The sequence below is a fragment of the Eumetopias jubatus genome, unplaced genomic scaffold, assembly GCF_037043125.1.
Source record: "Eumetopias jubatus isolate StellerSeaLion01/CBP00866 unplaced genomic scaffold, mEumJub1_p1.0 scaffold_2, whole genome shotgun sequence".
Taxonomy (NCBI): Eukaryota; Metazoa; Chordata; class Mammalia; order Carnivora; family Otariidae; genus Eumetopias; species Eumetopias jubatus.
The window spans coordinates 157883799-157901162 of NW_028274808.1; the positions used below are offsets into that span (position 1 = coordinate 157883799).

At 37.9% G+C, this 17364-nt stretch overlaps 1 protein-coding gene across 1 annotated transcript in view; it reads right to left on the bottom strand.

Moving 5' to 3' along the window:
• The window catches only part of SPMAP2L (sperm microtubule associated protein 2 like), a 53173-nt gene that overhangs the window by 12762 nt on the left and 23047 nt on the right, over positions 1-17364 (bottom strand). The window contains exons 3-5 of the mRNA XM_028100564.1: positions 15708-15773; positions 7773-7901; positions 5026-5163 (exon numbers count right to left, since the gene is read on the bottom strand). Of these exons, the coding sequence (XP_027956365.1) occupies positions 5026-5163; positions 7773-7901; positions 15708-15773 (333 nt within the window). The remainder of the gene's footprint in view (positions 1-5025; positions 5164-7772; positions 7902-15707; positions 15774-17364) is intronic.

The following is a 17364-nucleotide window of genomic DNA, read 5'->3' on the forward strand; positions in this document are numbered from 1 at the left end:
AAGCCTGGTTCTCCCTCTCCCACTCCCCCTGCTTGTGTTCCCTCTCTCACTGTCTCTGTCAAATAAATAAAATCTTTTTAAAAAATAAATAAATAAATAAATAAATAAATAAATAAATAAATAGTCTTGGCATTCTTGTCAAAAATAAATTGACCATAAATATAAGGATCAACTTCTGGACTCTCAGTTCTATTCCATAGATTTATATGTCTACTGTTATGTCAGTAACATGCTGTCTTGACTACTGTAGCTTTTAAATAAGTTTTCAGGGGCACCTGGGTGGCTCAGTCAGTCGAGTATCTGCCTTCACCTTAGGTCATGTTCCCAGGGTCCTGGGACAGTGCCCCACATTGGGCTCCCTGCTCAGCAGGGACTCTGCTTCTCTCTCTCCCTCTGCCCCCCCCACTCATGCTCTCTCTCTCTCTCTCTAATAAATAAAGAAAAAATCTTTAAAAATAAATAAATAAGTTTTCAATATGTTTTACTCAAGATTGTTTCTCGCTATGCTAGGTCCCTTGCTTTTCTACATGAATTTTAGAATTGCCTTGTCAATTTCTATCAAAAATGGCAGCTGGAATATCAATAGGGATTGCACTGAATATGTATATCAATCTGGAGAGAATTACCATCATAACAAAATTAAGATTTCCAAACCATGAACAGGAAATGTCTTTCCATTTATTTAAGTCTTCGATTTCTTTTAACAATGTTTGTAGTCTTCAGTGTACATGCCTTGAACTTCTTTTGTTAAGTATTTTGTTCTTTTATTATTTTTAATTTTAGTAAAATACATATAACATAAAATTTACCATCTTAACCATTCTTTTTTTAAGATTTATTTATTTATTTGAGAGAAAGAGAGAGAGCACAAGTAAGAGGGGGCGGAGGGAGAGAATCTTCAAAGAGACTCCCCACTGAGCATGGAGTCCAATACGGGACTTGATCTTACAACCCATGAGATCATGACCTGAGCTGAAATCAAGAGTTGGGTGCTTAACCAACTCAGCCACCAAGGCACCCCCATCTTACCCATTCTTAAGTGTATAGTACAGTAGTATTAAGTGCATTCGCATTGTTGTGTAATCCATCTGCAGAACTCTTGATCTTGTGAAATTCTACAGCAATTAAACAATTAATTTCCCCCACCCTCTAGCCCCAGCCAACCATCATACTACTTTTTTCTTTACGAATTTGACTACAGTTGGTACTACATATAAATGCAATTATACAGTATTTGTCTTTTTGTGACTGGCTTATTTCATTTAGCTTAATGTCCTCATGGTCCATCCATGTTGGAGCATGTGTCAGAATTTTCTTCCTTTTTAGGGCTGAGTAATATGGCATTACATGTATTATAATGTTCTTTTTGCTACTACTGCAAATAGAATTGTTTTCCTACCTTCATTTTCAGATTGCTCATTGCTAATGGATACACAACTGTTTTTTTGTATATTGCTCTTGGATTCTGTGCCTTCCTAATAGAGATAGTTTTACTTTTTCCTTTCCAACCCGAATGCCTTTTACTTCTTTTCCTTGCTTAATTACCCTAACTAGAATCTCCAGTATGATGCTGAACAAAAGTTGGGAGAGCTGACATCCTTGTCTTATTCCTGATCCTAGGGAGAAACCATTCAGTCTTTCACCACTAATTATTATGTTAGCAGTGGGTTTTTTGTAGATGCCCTTTATCAGGCTGAGGAAATTCCCTTCTGAACCTAGTTTTTTAAGAATTTTTATTGTGAAAATGTGTTGAATTTTGTCAAATGATTTTTCTGAGTCTACTGAAGTGATCACATGGTTTTGGCTTTCTTATTCTATTAATTTGATGTATTATATTGATTGTAATCTATTGATTCCAACATACTCTTGTATTCCTGGGATAAATTCAACTTGTTCATGAGCCTTTGTTACTTTTATTTCATTCTTTTTTCTTTCTGTTCCTCAGATAGCATCAATTAACCTATTCTTAAGTTTGCTGATTCTTTCTTCTGATTATTCAAGTCTGCTGTTGAGCTCCTCTAGTGAATCAGCTAAAATATATGACACAAAGTCCGAGTTCATATAATACATTTATTGGAGAGCCCTGTGTGTCTTCATTAAACACTTGCTTTATCCCCCCTCACACAATTCTAACAAGCTTAGTCATCTGTTCCTAATGCACAGAATTGGGAAAAAAGAGGCTAGTTAAAATTATGGAAGCAGTCAAGTGTCCATCAGTATAGGAATGGATAAAGAAGATGTGGTATATGTACACAATGGAATATTATTCAGTCATAAAAAAGAAGGAAATCTTGCCACTTGCAACAACATGGATAGACCTAGAGAGTATAATGCTAAGCAAAATAAACCAGTCAGAGAAAGACAAAGACAAATACAATATGACTTCTCCCATATGCAGAATTTGAGAAACAAAACAAATGATAAAGTAAAAAAAAAACAAGAGAGAGGCAAATCAAGAAACAGAAGTTTAACTACAGAGAACAAACTGATGGTTATCAGAGGGGAGGTGGGTGGGGTATGGGTGAAACAGGTGATGGAGATTAAGAGTATACTTATCTTGATGAACAATGAGTAATGTATTGAACTGTTGAATCACTATATTGTATACCTGAAACTTATATAACACTGTATGGTAACTACACTGGAATTGAAATTAAATTAAATTTTTAAAAAAAGAGCCTAGAGACCATTCCCCTGACCAAAAAAAAAAAAAAAAAAAAAAAGACAGGAAAACTATAAGCACATATTTAATAATCTAAAAGCATAGAAGTCAGAATACTTAGCCTAAAGAAAAACTGTGCTTCATACTTAAACAGCTCCTGGGAGGTTTTCAGTATTGAAGTATAAGAGTTGATGTTCATAATAAAGATTCAAGCCAATGAACAAAGGTTACATGTATGTTTAGTAGCTGAGAAGTCTGCTTAGGAAAGCGGGGAAACAACTTAAAAATACAGAAAGTTTTAACATTCAAGGGGGTTTCACCTATATGAAACATCAACCCCAGGTCTCCCAAAAAGTGGTGACATATTACTACTGGGTATTTATCCCAAAGATACAAACTGTGATCCAAAGGGGCACCTGCACCACAATGTTTACAGCAGCAATGTCCACAATGACCAAACTATTGAAAGAGCCCAGATGTCGTCCATCGGCAGATGAATGGATAAAGAAGATGTGGTTTATATATGCAGTGGAATATTACTCAGCCATCAAAAAGCTGAAATCTTGTCATTTGCAATGGCATGGATGGAACTAGAGGGTATTATGCTAAGCGAAATAAGTCAATCAGAGAAAGACAATTATCATATGATCTCACTCATATGTGGAATTTAAGAAACAAAACAAAGGATCATAGGGGAAAGGAGGGAAAAATAAAACAAGATGAAATCAGAGAGGGAGACAAACCATAAGAGGCTCTTAACTATAGGAAACAAACTGAGGGTTGCTGGAGGGGAGGTGGGTAGGGGGACAGGGTAACTGGGTGATAGGCATTAAGGAGGGCACGTGATCGAATGAGCACTGGGTGTTATATAAGACGATGAATCACTAACCTCTACCTCTGAAACTAATAACACATTATATGTGAATTAATTGAATTTAAATTTAAAAAATTAATTTTAAAAAGTGGTGACATATTAACAAAGCATTCCTCTGGATTATAAATACAGAGATATAAAAATATAAAATAAATGAATATAGTTATATAACTCAGATTATATGTACATTTTAACTAAATTAGCAGATTTTGTTGAATGAACTGATAAATAAGCAAACAAAGAAATTTTGTGTGGAGTCTGTGATGGAAAAAGACCCAAGCGGTCCAGTTCAATTTCTCTCTGAATGCAGGAATCTTTTCTAAAATCCATGTAAACTCACCATTCCAGCCTGTGCTTGAACAAGCATTTTCAGGGGTTGGGGTGGAGGCAGCAGTTGACTTTTCCAGATAAACATTTCCAGTACTGGAGAGCTAGTCAGCAAGATTTTCCTACACCTAGCTGATGCCTGCTGCTCTGTAAATTTCTTGTTCTAGACTTAGTTCTAGGATCAACACAAAGTAATTTTACTTTTCCTCCTTTTCCTCGTTCAGACACTGACCCTTTCAATACCTGAGCACAGCTATCATTGCTTCCTTGGTCTTTTCTCTAGGCTAAGCATGTCATTTCTCTTAACTATTTTTCACATAACATAGTTTCCAGAGGCCTCAACATTTCATTCAGCTCCTTCTGAATAGTCTCAAATTTATTATCAGTTTCTTAGGGTATAACATCCACAAGTGGACACATACACTTAAGGTGTCTTGACTAAAGTACCATACTGTGGTACTATCACCTCCCTGTGATTGTACACAATACATATTCCATTAATGCAACTTAACATTTTTCCAACAACCCCATCACAATCTTGGCTCCCATGTGGAAGTATCACCTCAGCTGTTCTTTTAAAAACAAGGAGAAATTCAGCATTCAAAGCAAAAGGAAAAACATTTGAAAAGTCATAGAAACATAAGAGAAACATCAAGTTCTACAAATTGCAAAATTTTGTAATGTTTCATTCGCATATTTCCTTTGAATCGGCCGACAATGGTAAATTCAGAGTGAATTTTAGTTTCACCACAATTTGAGTCAAATGTAATTACTGGTGGGGAGCCTGGGTGGCTCATTTGGTTAAGTGTCTGACTCTTGATTTCAGCTCAGGTCATGATCTCAGGGTCGTGAGACTGAGCCCCAAGTCAGGCTCCACGCTGGGCATGGAGCCTGCTTAACATTCTCTCTCCCTCTGCCCTGCCCCAACCTGCTCATGCATGCTGTCTCTCTCTCTCTCTCAAAAAACAAATAAAAAACCCCACTAATGTAATTACTGGTGATGACCCTCTGATTACCTACAATTGCTGCATACATTTGAGTTTTTACCCTGATCCTTTGAAACACAAGTGGACTTTTAGTTTATGAAACTACATACACTAAAATAAAAATATTGTGAGGTTTAATGAAATTAGGATTTATGGAGATTATCAAGGTACTCTACCTCTTTATTAGATATTCTTTCTTGAATCTGTTGGGCAGTGCCAGCTTCTGGATCCTTTTGGAGGGTTGGCTAAACAGTGCAGGAGAAGGGATCTCCCAGATTACAGACTCTCTACCGCAGCTATAGTAATACTGAGCCCTGGAAGTTACAGAAGAGAAAAGAACTGAGTGAAATGAGCATGAATTCCAATAACAGTAATTTCCAATGCTGACCCCCAACTCTAGGCCTAGGAGCAGGTATGATAGTTTACTCCTTTACTGTGAGCTATTCTCCACATGGAGAGAAATCAGAAATGGTTGCAGCCATCAAGTTCCAGCTGGCTTTTAATATCCCATTCCAAAACAGATGATTATTTTCTGTAATAAATTGTGTTCTTTTAAATAGACCAAAAAATAACTAACGAAAAGAGAAAATTTGCTTCTTTTAAAACCAAATACCTTCTTAGTCTCTCAGAGACAATCACTAGAGATTGCACAGATAATAAAAGGAAAATAAAAGACTATATTAACAAGTTTATGCCAACAAATTTTAAAACTTAGGTGAAATACATAAATTCATTGAAACACATACTACCAATGCTCATTCAGAAAGATATAATCTGAAGAGCCCTTGTCAAGAGTTTACAAAGCAATTCCATGGCCTTGCTGTCGCAGCACCCATTTTGTTTGACCAAGCAGCCTCCAGGGACCTTAAACTGACCTTAGCCCCCATCTCATAAGCACATGCCCTAGATACCAGTCCACCAAGTCATAAGTAAATGTACATTCCTGATATGACTTTGCCAATAGCCCTGTGACCAACAGTCTCCTGACTCCCAATGCCTTCCTTTCTTTATGCATCCTTTAGATATAAGTCCCCAAGAAGCTTACGAAAACCCTGCTCTTTTATTTGAATTGACCAATCTGGCCTTGGTCTAGGAACCCCAAGGCACTTCACCTGCAGACCCGAATAAGGCATGTGCCCCAGATCCTGCCTCTCTCTGCACCATGCTTTAACCTCCACGTGTGACTCCTCAAGGCATGCCAGGTACTTCTAGGATCTGTGAGTAATAAACTTCTCTATTTCAATTTCTGTTATGGTCTATTGTTGAACTGTGACCCCATGCTCCCCTTAACAAGCGTTATTTTGACAAATTCATAACAGCCCTATATCTATTAAATAAATTGAATTTATAGTTAAAAACCTGAACTCGAGGGTATTATGCTAAGTGAAATAAGTCAGTCACAGAAAGGCAAATACCATATCATTTCACCCATATGTGGAATTTAAGAAACTAAACAAAGAACATAGGGGAAGGGAAGGAAAAATACAATAAGAGGAAAACAGAGAGGGAGGCAAACTGTAAGAAACTCTTAACTCTAGGAAACAAACTGAGGGTTGCTGGAGGGGAGATGGAATAACTGGGTGATGGGCATTAAGGAGGGCACATGAGGTAATGAGCACTGGGTGTTATATGTAACTGATGAATCACTAAGTTCTACCTCTGAAACTAGCAATACAGTATAAACATATACATAAAATTGAATTTAAATAAAAAATTTTTAAAAAATCTTCCCACCAAAAAACTCCAGACCCAGATGACTTCATTGGGGATTCTATAAAATACATAAACAAGAAATGCCAATTCTATATATTTTCCAATTGATTCTGTGAGGACAGAATTACCAAAAACAAGTAAAAGACATTACAAGAAACAAAGACATTACCACAAAGACACTATAAGAAAAATCCAGACTAATACACCTCATAAGCACAGATGCAAAAAGTTTTTTTATTGGAACACAGGCATGCTCAGTTTTCATAACGTCTGTGGCTGCTTCCTGCTACAATAGTGGAGTTGGGTAGTTGCAACGGAGACTTTGTAGTCAACTTTACTCTCTACCCACGTCCTGAAAAAGTTTGCTGACTTTTGACTAAAGTCGTATATTGAAAAGAGTTAGAGAAATGTCTACCTCAATTATGTTGGAAACCAAACTTCAGATAAATAATGGTATCTTCACCTTTTTCCTGTTACTTTAATCTCCCTCACTACTTGTGCTCATCCCCTCCCCCCTCCACAGTCTTTCCTCAAAGAACCAACCAGCAGAAAGTCTAGTCATTCAACAAACATGCACTAAAAGCAAATTGGCAATGGGTATCAAAAGTCTTAATGATATTCTTACTGCTACATGTAATAATTAACTCATGGTAATTAAGCCCGTGTTGGCATATAAAATCCATGAGAAGTTGCATGCATAAATAGTTCATGCACAACAATGTTATAGATGGTACATATCCCAGCATGATACTGCCACTTTATTAAAAACTCAAGGGGCACCTGAGTGACTGGGGCTTGAGGGGCCAACTCTTGATTTTGGCTCCAGTCATGGGATCGAGCCCCACGTGGGGCCCTGCGCTCAGCATGAGTCTACCTGAGATTCTCTCTTTCCCTCTCCCTCTACCCCTCCCCCCTACTTGCTCTCTCTCTCTCTAATAAATAAATAAAATCTTAAAAAAAACCCCTCAAAATCCTAGTAAGCCAAAACATTATAAGATATAATACAAGTTAGCAATAGCTAAATATTAGTCTTGCGCTGGAAAAGTTTTACTGCAGCATCAGATTAGGAAATATATAGAATCTTTAATCCTCAACAATTTTTTTACTACAGATTGGACAATTTATGGCTTTCAGATAAAAGGGCTGGGTTCTGTGTTCATTTACCCTAGGGGCTCCTGATAAAGTAACCTGGTAACACACAAACACTAACCTGTTAGGTACATATCGGTGGGAGACTTCTTTGGGATGGGCAAGGTCCTCCAGTCTTTTGGTCAGCTGAGCTTTCAAAGCAATCTGGGCAATAGGGCAAATAGGATCTTGATTCCCCCAAAACAGTTTTCTGTTAAAAAGCAGAAAAATCAAATGGTAAGGAATTCACTACTAATGGACATCTTAGAAATGGCTCTCGATGGGTTCCACACTGATTTTACTTCACTTCCAGAACTATCTTCTATTACAGAATTTAACAATTTCCAGTCATCAGAAACAGATCAACTACTTATGCAGTTAAAATAAAAATAAAAGAAGATTGTTTCACCTACTGTCCTAAAACACGGTGACCAAACATGAACCTATTTTCTGAAAGAGTTCTGTTTCTGCCATTGTATAATTAACACTGTAATCTATAATCAGATCAACATAAAACGGGCATGCCATCTACCCAACACGGAGTTCCTACCGTGCGTGAGGCCCTGTACCAGGGGGTCAGAAAATAAAACAATATCAGGGTAATATTAGTAGCTCCCATTTGTGAAATACTGTGGGCCAGGCAGTGGGCTAAGTGTTTTCTGACATCAGTGTACCTTAGTCTGTACAATAGGCATGATTCCTGAGCAGAGGGCGAAGAGAAAAGGAGAATCAGTAAGGGATTCACCTGAAAAGGCTTCATGGAAGAAAGTGAAAGGCACAGACTGCCAGCAACGAGGCACATTCCATGTTGGGGTAACCGTGAGAAATGGGAATAATCAAGTCAAGGCATGTTTGGTCAGAGGCACGTTGGTAAATAAGTAACATTGCTACAATGGGTAGGGAAGGCAGAAGGAGTCAAAAGAAGGTACCTTGGTAACCTAACTTTGCATTTAATTGAAATTGCCACTTAATTGAGCTTAACTATTTAAAAGGCCCAGGTTTTTTTTTTAACCTTATCTATATTTTTGTATACAATGTTTATTTCTCTACTTTGCAAGCATCACCAGTGTCACCATTAGAAATATTAATGAATGAATTAATATTCCCATCCCCTACATTCTGCTGATTCCGTTTCCTAAATATGGCTTAAATCTGTCCATTTCTCCTTATCCCTGTTGCTACTTTCCTTGTCCAGATCCCATCATCCCCATCACTGCCAGAGTGATCTTTCTAATCCCCAATCTGATCAAGCCACCCCCTGGGCTTTACAATGGACTCCCAACTCCTTACTGTGGCTTACAAGGTCCTCCACAATTTTGACAAAGAGGACCTGCCACTCCAGCCTATAAGTTCATCCAAAGGGAAGGAGCAAGACTTAACCTTTTGGAGATTTCCCCCTAGGATAGTTTAGTGCTGTACATGACAGGTGTTCCATCACAGTCTGATGAATGAAAGAATGGTGAAAACTGGGGACTCACCTGAGGGTGATGTAAAACAGGGTAGAGAGGAGAGAATGACCACAGGGAGAAGAGGCTACAGCAGAAGTCAGGGCCTCAGGTGACGAGGGCCAGAGTGGGAGTGACATTGGGGAAGAGAGTAACTCTTTCCAAAAGAGAAGACTGGTGGATAGAGGTAAAAGCATCATGGAATGGGAGAGGAAGATTTCAAGACAAGATGCATCGAATATATCAGAAACCATCAAATATAACTTAGACATCAAGAATGGAAACTAAAACAAAACAAAAGACAATGGTACTTGGCCAGGAAAATATCAGTGGTAATATAAAAAGTGAAGAGCATCTTAGGGATAAATATCAAAGCTCTGATGGAGACAGGCTAAGGGAATCAGGGATTAGGAAGCAGAGGTGACATATATACAGTTGACCGTTGAACCAACGAGGGGTTAGGGGCACTGACCCCATACAGTTGAAAATTTGCATATAACTTCTGACCCCCCCCAAACTTAACTACTAATAACCTACTGTTGACGAGAAGCCTTACTGAAACATAAACAGCCAATGAACACATATTTTGTTTATGTATTCTATGCTGTATTCTTATAATAAAATAACCTAGAGCAAAAAAATGTTATAAAGAAAATCATAAGGAAGAGAAAATACTTTTAAGTACTGTACTGTATTTATTGAAAAAAAAATCTGGGTATAAGTGGACCTGTACAGTTCAACCCTGTGTTGTTCAATGTTCAACTGTGTATATTTGTTTTGCATTCATTGCTTCAAATTCAAAGCAAAAGGTACTTCAGACACGGCAATTATATCAGTACATAATATATGGTCCTGATGATGATTTCTAGGGACTGAACCTTTATGAGATCATTATCTGCTTGAAAATTTTGTCCATAGGGCGCCTGGGTGGCTCAGTCGGTTAAGCATCTGCCTTCGGTTCAGGTCATGATCCCAGGGTCCTGGGATGGAGTTCCACATCAGGCTCCTTGATCAGTGGGGAGTCTGCTTCTCCCTCTACCCCTCCCCCTGCTCATGATCTCTTTCTCTTTCATGCTCTCTCTCTCTCTCAGATAAATATTTTTTTTAAAAAAGAAAATTTTGGCCATAAAAACTAGAAAACACATAGTATGAAGGAAAAGTATTGAGAATTATGTAAAAGGCAGGAGAGCCAGCCCAAAATAAGCTAGAAGGAAAGGATAAGTGGGATGAAAAAGAGCAGAGACTACACAGTTGAGAAAAATGTGGATGTAATGTTCATCAGAAAGTGGGGAGACTAACCGACATGTCAAAGTAACATATTATGCAGATGACTCTTCACTCTACTCTGACAGCATTTAAAAATCACCTATGTTTAGCAGTTATCTAGCTAACAATATCAGGGAAATAAATGTTTAATCTTTTACAGTCCATAATGAGGACCCGACCTCAGAGCATAGGGTTCTTATCCATATTGTACCTGTTCGATGGATCCATGAGATATAACAATATCTGACACAATCACACCCCTTGAATTCTAGAATAAGGGACCTCGAAGGGTTCTTGAGAGTTCTGTGTTCAGTCATCCTTTTCTGAACAGCTAAATCTCTAGTCTTACATATTTCCAGAGTCAGAAAACACAAAACAGCTTTCATTAGTCTATCTCCAGAGTGTTATTGTTCTGAAATTCTTACACCCTCTCCTATTATAACAAGTATTTATTTAGCTTTCATCTCTATAAACTGCTCTATGTACTTGAAGATTTATGAGACAGTCTTTAATCTTTCCTTGTCAGTCTGGCCAACCACAGGTTATTTGAATGTATCCTCATAGTTCCATTTTTCTTTTCTTTTTTTAAGATTTTATTTATTCATTTTAGGGACAGCACGCACACGTGTGTGAGCAGGGAGGGGCAGAGGTATGGGAGAGGGAGAATGAATCTGAAGCAGACTCCACACTAAGTACAGAGCCCTACCCAGGGCTCAATCCCACAACCACCAGATCATGACCTGAGCCAAAACCGAGAGTCAGACACTCAACCAACTACACCACCCAGGCACCCCACCATTTTTCTTTTAATAATTTTCTTCCTTGGTTTTTGAGGCCCTCTCTTTCCTGGTTCTCTCTCCCTCTCACACTCTCTCTCTTTCTCTCCCCCCTCTCCCTCCTTCCTTCCCCCACCTCTTTTCCAGTTTTATTGAGAAATAATTGGCATACATTACTGTATAAGATTAAGGCACACAGCATGATGGTTTGATTTACATATTTTGTGAAATGATTACCACAATAGGTTCGGCTAACATCTGTCTTCTTCTAATTCTCTCTTGCCTACTCCTTCTCAATTTCCTTAGGAAGTATCTCTTTTGCAACTTAAACAATGGCATGTGCCCCAAGGTTCCCTCTTCCTATTTCTTAAAAATTTTTAAAAAATCAAAAGTGTGCCTGGGTGGCTCAGTGGGTTAAGTGTCTGATTCTTGACTTTGGCTTAGGTCATGATCTCATGGTCATGGGATAGAGCCCTGTGCTGGGCTCCACACTCGGTGGGGAATCTGCTTGGGACTCTCTCTCTCCCTCTCCCTCAGCCCCTCCCTCCCAGGCTCTTTTTCTCTTTAAAATAAATGAACAACAAATCTTAAAAAAAAAAAAAGTATCACTAAATACTGATGTTTCCAAAATAGTATCTCCAAGAATTCTCAAGCATTCTCTGAGTGTTAAATATTTATTTCCAAATGCTTACTGGATGTCTCAAAAGCATCCCACATGACAAAATGTACCTTCCTCCCAAAACTGTCCCCCTCTTATATTTCCTTTTGCAGTTACAATAATGTTTTCCACTTTATTTCTAAAAACAGAAACCTAGAAATCATATTTGATTCCTCCTCTCCTTCAGGTTCTTCATTTGTCACCAAGTCCTATCCATCTCTCTCTTGACTCTAACCATTCTTGTAACCCTTAAAGCCACTCTCTTAGGACAAACCTTCATTATTTCTCTCCTGCATTATCGTAATAGCCCCAAATCAATCTTCCTGACTGTAATGCTCCATGCTTTCAAAGGGACCATGCCTTTCTAAAACAGCCATTGTGATATAATGTAGGTAAATGGGCTTTGTGTGCAATGAACATAGATTCAAATCCCAGTTTTGGTACATGCAGGCTGGGTTACTTAACTTTTTTGAGCTCAATTGCCTAATCAAATCACTCCTTCAAACTTTCTAATGGTTTCAAATAGGAGTAGGTTGGAGAGGAGTGTTCTAAGATTACTGACAGTTCTAGCAATATTCATTAACACATCTCTTATCAATGCATACCTCTCATCAATGTATATGTGTATGTACCCATCCATGAAAAAGAGAGAATTTAAAGCATATTATATTCTTTATGTTTAAAAACAAGCCTTTTAAAAATTAAATTTTTAGGTTATAGCAAAGTTGCAGGATATAACGTTAATATTCAAATTCTACTGATTTCTTATACACCAGCAATGAATAATGGGAATTTGAAATTAAAAACAGAACACTATTTACATTAGCACCAAAAAAATGTAAATACATAGGTGTAAATCTAACCACATAAGTATAAGATCTCTATTAAAAAAACTACAAAACTCTGGTGAAAGAAATCAAGGTGGAACTAAATAAATGGAGAGACAGTCCATGTTCATAGATACAAAGAGCCAATAATTGTTATGACGTCAGTTCTTTCCAACTTGATCTACAGATCCAGTGCAATCTCAATCAAAATCCCAACAAGTTACTTTATGGATATTCATTCACAAACTGATTCTAAAATTTGTGTGGAGAGGCAAAAAATCCAGAATAGACAACACAAAATTGAAAAAGAAGAACAAAATCAGAGGACTGCCACTAGCTGACTTCAAGACTTACTGTAACACTACAGTAATCAGACAGTAGTATTAGTGAAAGAATAGACAAATAGATCAACGGGAAAATATAGATCCTAGAAATGGATCCACACAAATATAATCAGCTGATCTTTGACAAAGGATTGAAAGTTACCCAACAGAGAAAGGATAGTCTTTTCAAAAAATGGTGTTAGAAAACTGGACACCCACATGCAAAAAAGTAAATCTAGAGACACCTTTCACAAAAATTAACTTAAAATGTATCATAGACCTAAATGTAAAACACAAAACTATAAAACTTCTAGAAAGTAATGTAAGAGAAAATCTAGGTGACCTTAGATTTAGCAATTCATTTTTAAATATGACCAAAGCATGATCCATGAAAGAGAAAAATTGATAAGTTGAACCTCATTCAGATTAAAAACTTTTGCTCTGCAAAAGACACTGCTAAGAGAATGAAAAGATAAGCCACCAACTAGGAGAAAATACTTGCAAGACATATATCTGATGTTTGACAATCTTACAACACTGTAACCTGGAATTCAGGTTACAATACCAATACCATAGATGGGGGAGCTTATAAACAACAGAAATCTATTTCTCACAATTCTAGGAGTTTGGAAGTCCAAGATCAAAGCATCAGCAGATTCAGTGCCTGGTGAGGACCTGCTCTCTGGTTCATAGTCAGGCATCTTCTTCTGTGTTCCCACATTGCTGAAGGAGCAAGGGAGTTCTCTGAGGTCTCTTTCATAAGGACATTAATCCCATTCACGGGTGCTCCATCCTCATGATTTAATACCTCCCAAAGACCTTACCTCCTAATACCATCACACTGGGGATTAGGTTTTCAATTTATAAATTTTAGGGGAACATAAACATTCAGTCTATAGCATCTGATAAAAGATTGGTATTCAAAATATACAAAGAACACTTGCATTTCAACAATAAGAAAACAAACACCCAATTAAAAAGTGAACAAAAGTGTTGAACACACACTTCACCAAAGAAAATATGCAGATGGTAAATCAGCATATGAAATATGCTCAGCATCAGGTCATTAGAGAATTACAAATTAAAACAATGAGAGAGACACCACTATACACCTTTAGAATGGCTAAAATACAAAACACCAAATGCTGGTGGGGATGTAGAACAACAGCAACTATTTTATCCATTGATGGTGGGATTGCTAGACACTTTAGAAGATGTTTAGCAATTTCTTACAAAGCTAAACATATTCTTACCATACAATCCAGAAATTGCATTCCTAGGTGTTTACCCAAATGAATTGAAAACTTTTATCTACATGAAAACCTGCACATCAATGTTTATAGCATCTTTATTCATAATTGCCAAAAATTGGAAGCAAACAATGTATCTTTCAACAGATGACTGGATAAGCAAACTATGCTACAACCAGACAATGGAATATTCGTCAGTGCTAAAAAGAAATGAACTACCAAGCAATGAAAAGACATGGAGGAACCTTAAATGTATATTACTAAGTGAAAGAAACCAATATAAAAAGGTTATATACTGTATCATTTTAACTATATGACATTCTCGAAAAGGCAAAACTATAGATATAGTAAAAAGATCGGTGGTTGCCAGGGTTTTGGAGAAGGGAGCACAGAGGGAAAAAGATGAATAGGTAGAGCATGGGTAATTTTTAGGGCAAGGAAACTATTTTACATAATACTGTAATGGTGAGGGCGCCTGGGTGGTTCAGTTGGTGAAGCATCCACCTTCGGCTCAGGTCATGATCCCAGGGTCCTGGGATCGAGTCCCGCATTGGGCTCTCTGCTCATCAGGGAGTCTGCTTCTCCCTCTGAGCGCCCCGCCCCCATGCTCTCTCTCTGTAATAAATAAATAAAATCTTTAAAAAAATATTGTAATGGTGAATACATGACATGCATCTGTCAAAATGTACAGAAGTGTACAACACAAAAAGTGAACCCTAATGTAAACTACAGACTTTAGTGAATAATGGGTCAATACTTCTTCATCAATTGTAATAAATGTACCACACAAACACAAGATGTTAATAATGGGAGAAACAAGAGGAGTGGTAGTAATACAGAAACTCTCTCTGTACTTCTGGCCAATTTTTCTGTAAACCTAAAACTGCTTTAAAAATAAAGTGTATTATTTTTTTAAAGCAATAGGATATCAGAAAAAAGGGAAAAAATTAAGGCTTTACTCAGGAGCCAAAGAAGAAAAAATGTGGTGAAGGATGGGAGGTCAGTGGGTCCTTATTGGCTGGAGATCCGGAGAACAGGTTTGCTCTAGGCAGAGGCTTACAGACAGTACATTAGAAGGAGCAAAGTTGAACCCAAAGGATGGACACAAGAGTTTCAAAGTGGTTTTCAAACCCATCTGCTTATTAGAATCATCTGTGGGCTTCTAACACTCCCAAAGGCTAGGCTGGACTCTAGACCAAGTAAATCAGGATTTCTGGGGATGGAGCCCAGGTATCAGTGTTTTAATAGGTCCCCAGGTGATTCCATGTACAGATTAATTTGAGAACTACTGACTTGGGGTTAGCCTTTCATGTGTTGACTTAACTGAGGGGACAATATTGGTTCAGTGGATTCAGTTGACCACAGAGTGGATAAACCTGGGATGCAAGGTCAGTGGGCAAGTAAGAATCATACTTACCTATTTAATGTAAGGTAACACAATCCTCACAAACAAGACTGTAATGTTGCCTTACCTATCTGGGGTTCCCCATTGCTTTTTAGGCCTAGAAAGATCTTGGATTCTCTTCCTAGAAAAAAAACTAACAAATACCAACTGATTAATTCAGAGAGAATGCTTAGCCATATTTAAATATGGTTATATTAGATAACTCCTACTCAAACAAATCCCATCTTGGGGGGGAAAAACCCAAAGTCCTACTTGATGTGATTTGAAGAGTACTGAAAGCTCACAGTATTCAAAAATATTGTGGACCCAAAATTCTGACTCCTAAAGTCATGAATAATATAGAACATAGTGAAACAAAGACAATAAACATGCAATAAAACCAAGAGCTTATTATCTCCAGAAGACCCCAGATAAAATGCACACTTCATGGGAAAAATTCTCAATTCTCGTATTAAGTTAATTTGTAAATGGCCTGATGGCACTGGACTCTGAAGAAATGCATAGATAAATTTCAGACAGAGTATTTGGCTTTGAGAAAGCTATGAAATAGGCAAAATATGCTTTGAGTACTACTCAACCCCCTTTCTTCCCTACTCTGCTCCTTTGAACCTTCCCTGATTGTTCTGAACCTACCTAAAGCAGACACAGTTTGTGCTCACCAAGTATCCATGTGTTCCTCCACATTGCCAATCCTCCCTTCAGTTGTTTAATTTTTAATTTTTATTTATTTACTTATTTAGAGAGGGAGGGGGGAGAAGCAGAGGGAGAGGGAGAGAGAGAATCTAAGCAGGCTCCACACCCAGTGTGGAGCCCTACATGGGGCTCGGTCTCATGACCTTGGGATCATGACCTGAGCTGAAATCAAGAGTCAGAAGCTTAACTGACTGAGCCACCCAGGCACCCCTCCCTTGTTTAGAGCCATGTGAACAGTTATGTCTAAGTTCAGTAGAAGTGTTGAGTATTAATTCCAGGGCAAGCTAAGAGCTTAAGAGCTAGTGTGCCTCCTCCATTTCCCTCCTCCCCTGTTGTAGCGACTCTGGAAGGCATGGCTAAAAGACAGAAGAGGCCAGCCATCTCACACTGGACTGTGACATGAGGGAGAAATAAACTTCTATTGCATTAAGTCATTGAGAGTTTTGGATCTTATTTGTTACAGCAGCATTGCTTATCTTCTGCAGATTAATACACCACCTATGTTACTGTAGCTCATATTGTAGTTATTTATGTACTTGCTTGGAGTTTGAAGGGCCCAATAAATAACAACGCTTTTTTGCCCACAATTAGGAACTAACTGAAAAATAGGTACAGGAGTCAGATAAATAGTATAAAATACTTTCTCTATTATTGATGAAATGGTGTCAAAGAGAGTAGTGTGGATTCCTGATATCCCTGAATTGAACTTGTCCCCCCAAACTGCAAGCCTCCGCCTGCAGGGGCTGTTTGCTATGTGACAAAAAGCCTATGACAAAGATCATTCACCATAGACAGGAAGGTCCCAAAGAAATAGGACCCAGGAGGGGCCAGTTCTCTCTCCCAACTCCATCAAACAGAAGTCATTCCCACCCCCCTGGAGAGTCTAATAAAGGAATAATAAGGCAAGAGGTCAGTAAAATTACTCGAGGTAAGTGCTTTTATATACAAAAAGGAAAAGCATTCTCCCTAAAACTCACCTGAACAATAGAATCTTTTTTCCAGTTTCCAGTTTTATTTAAATTCTAGTTAGT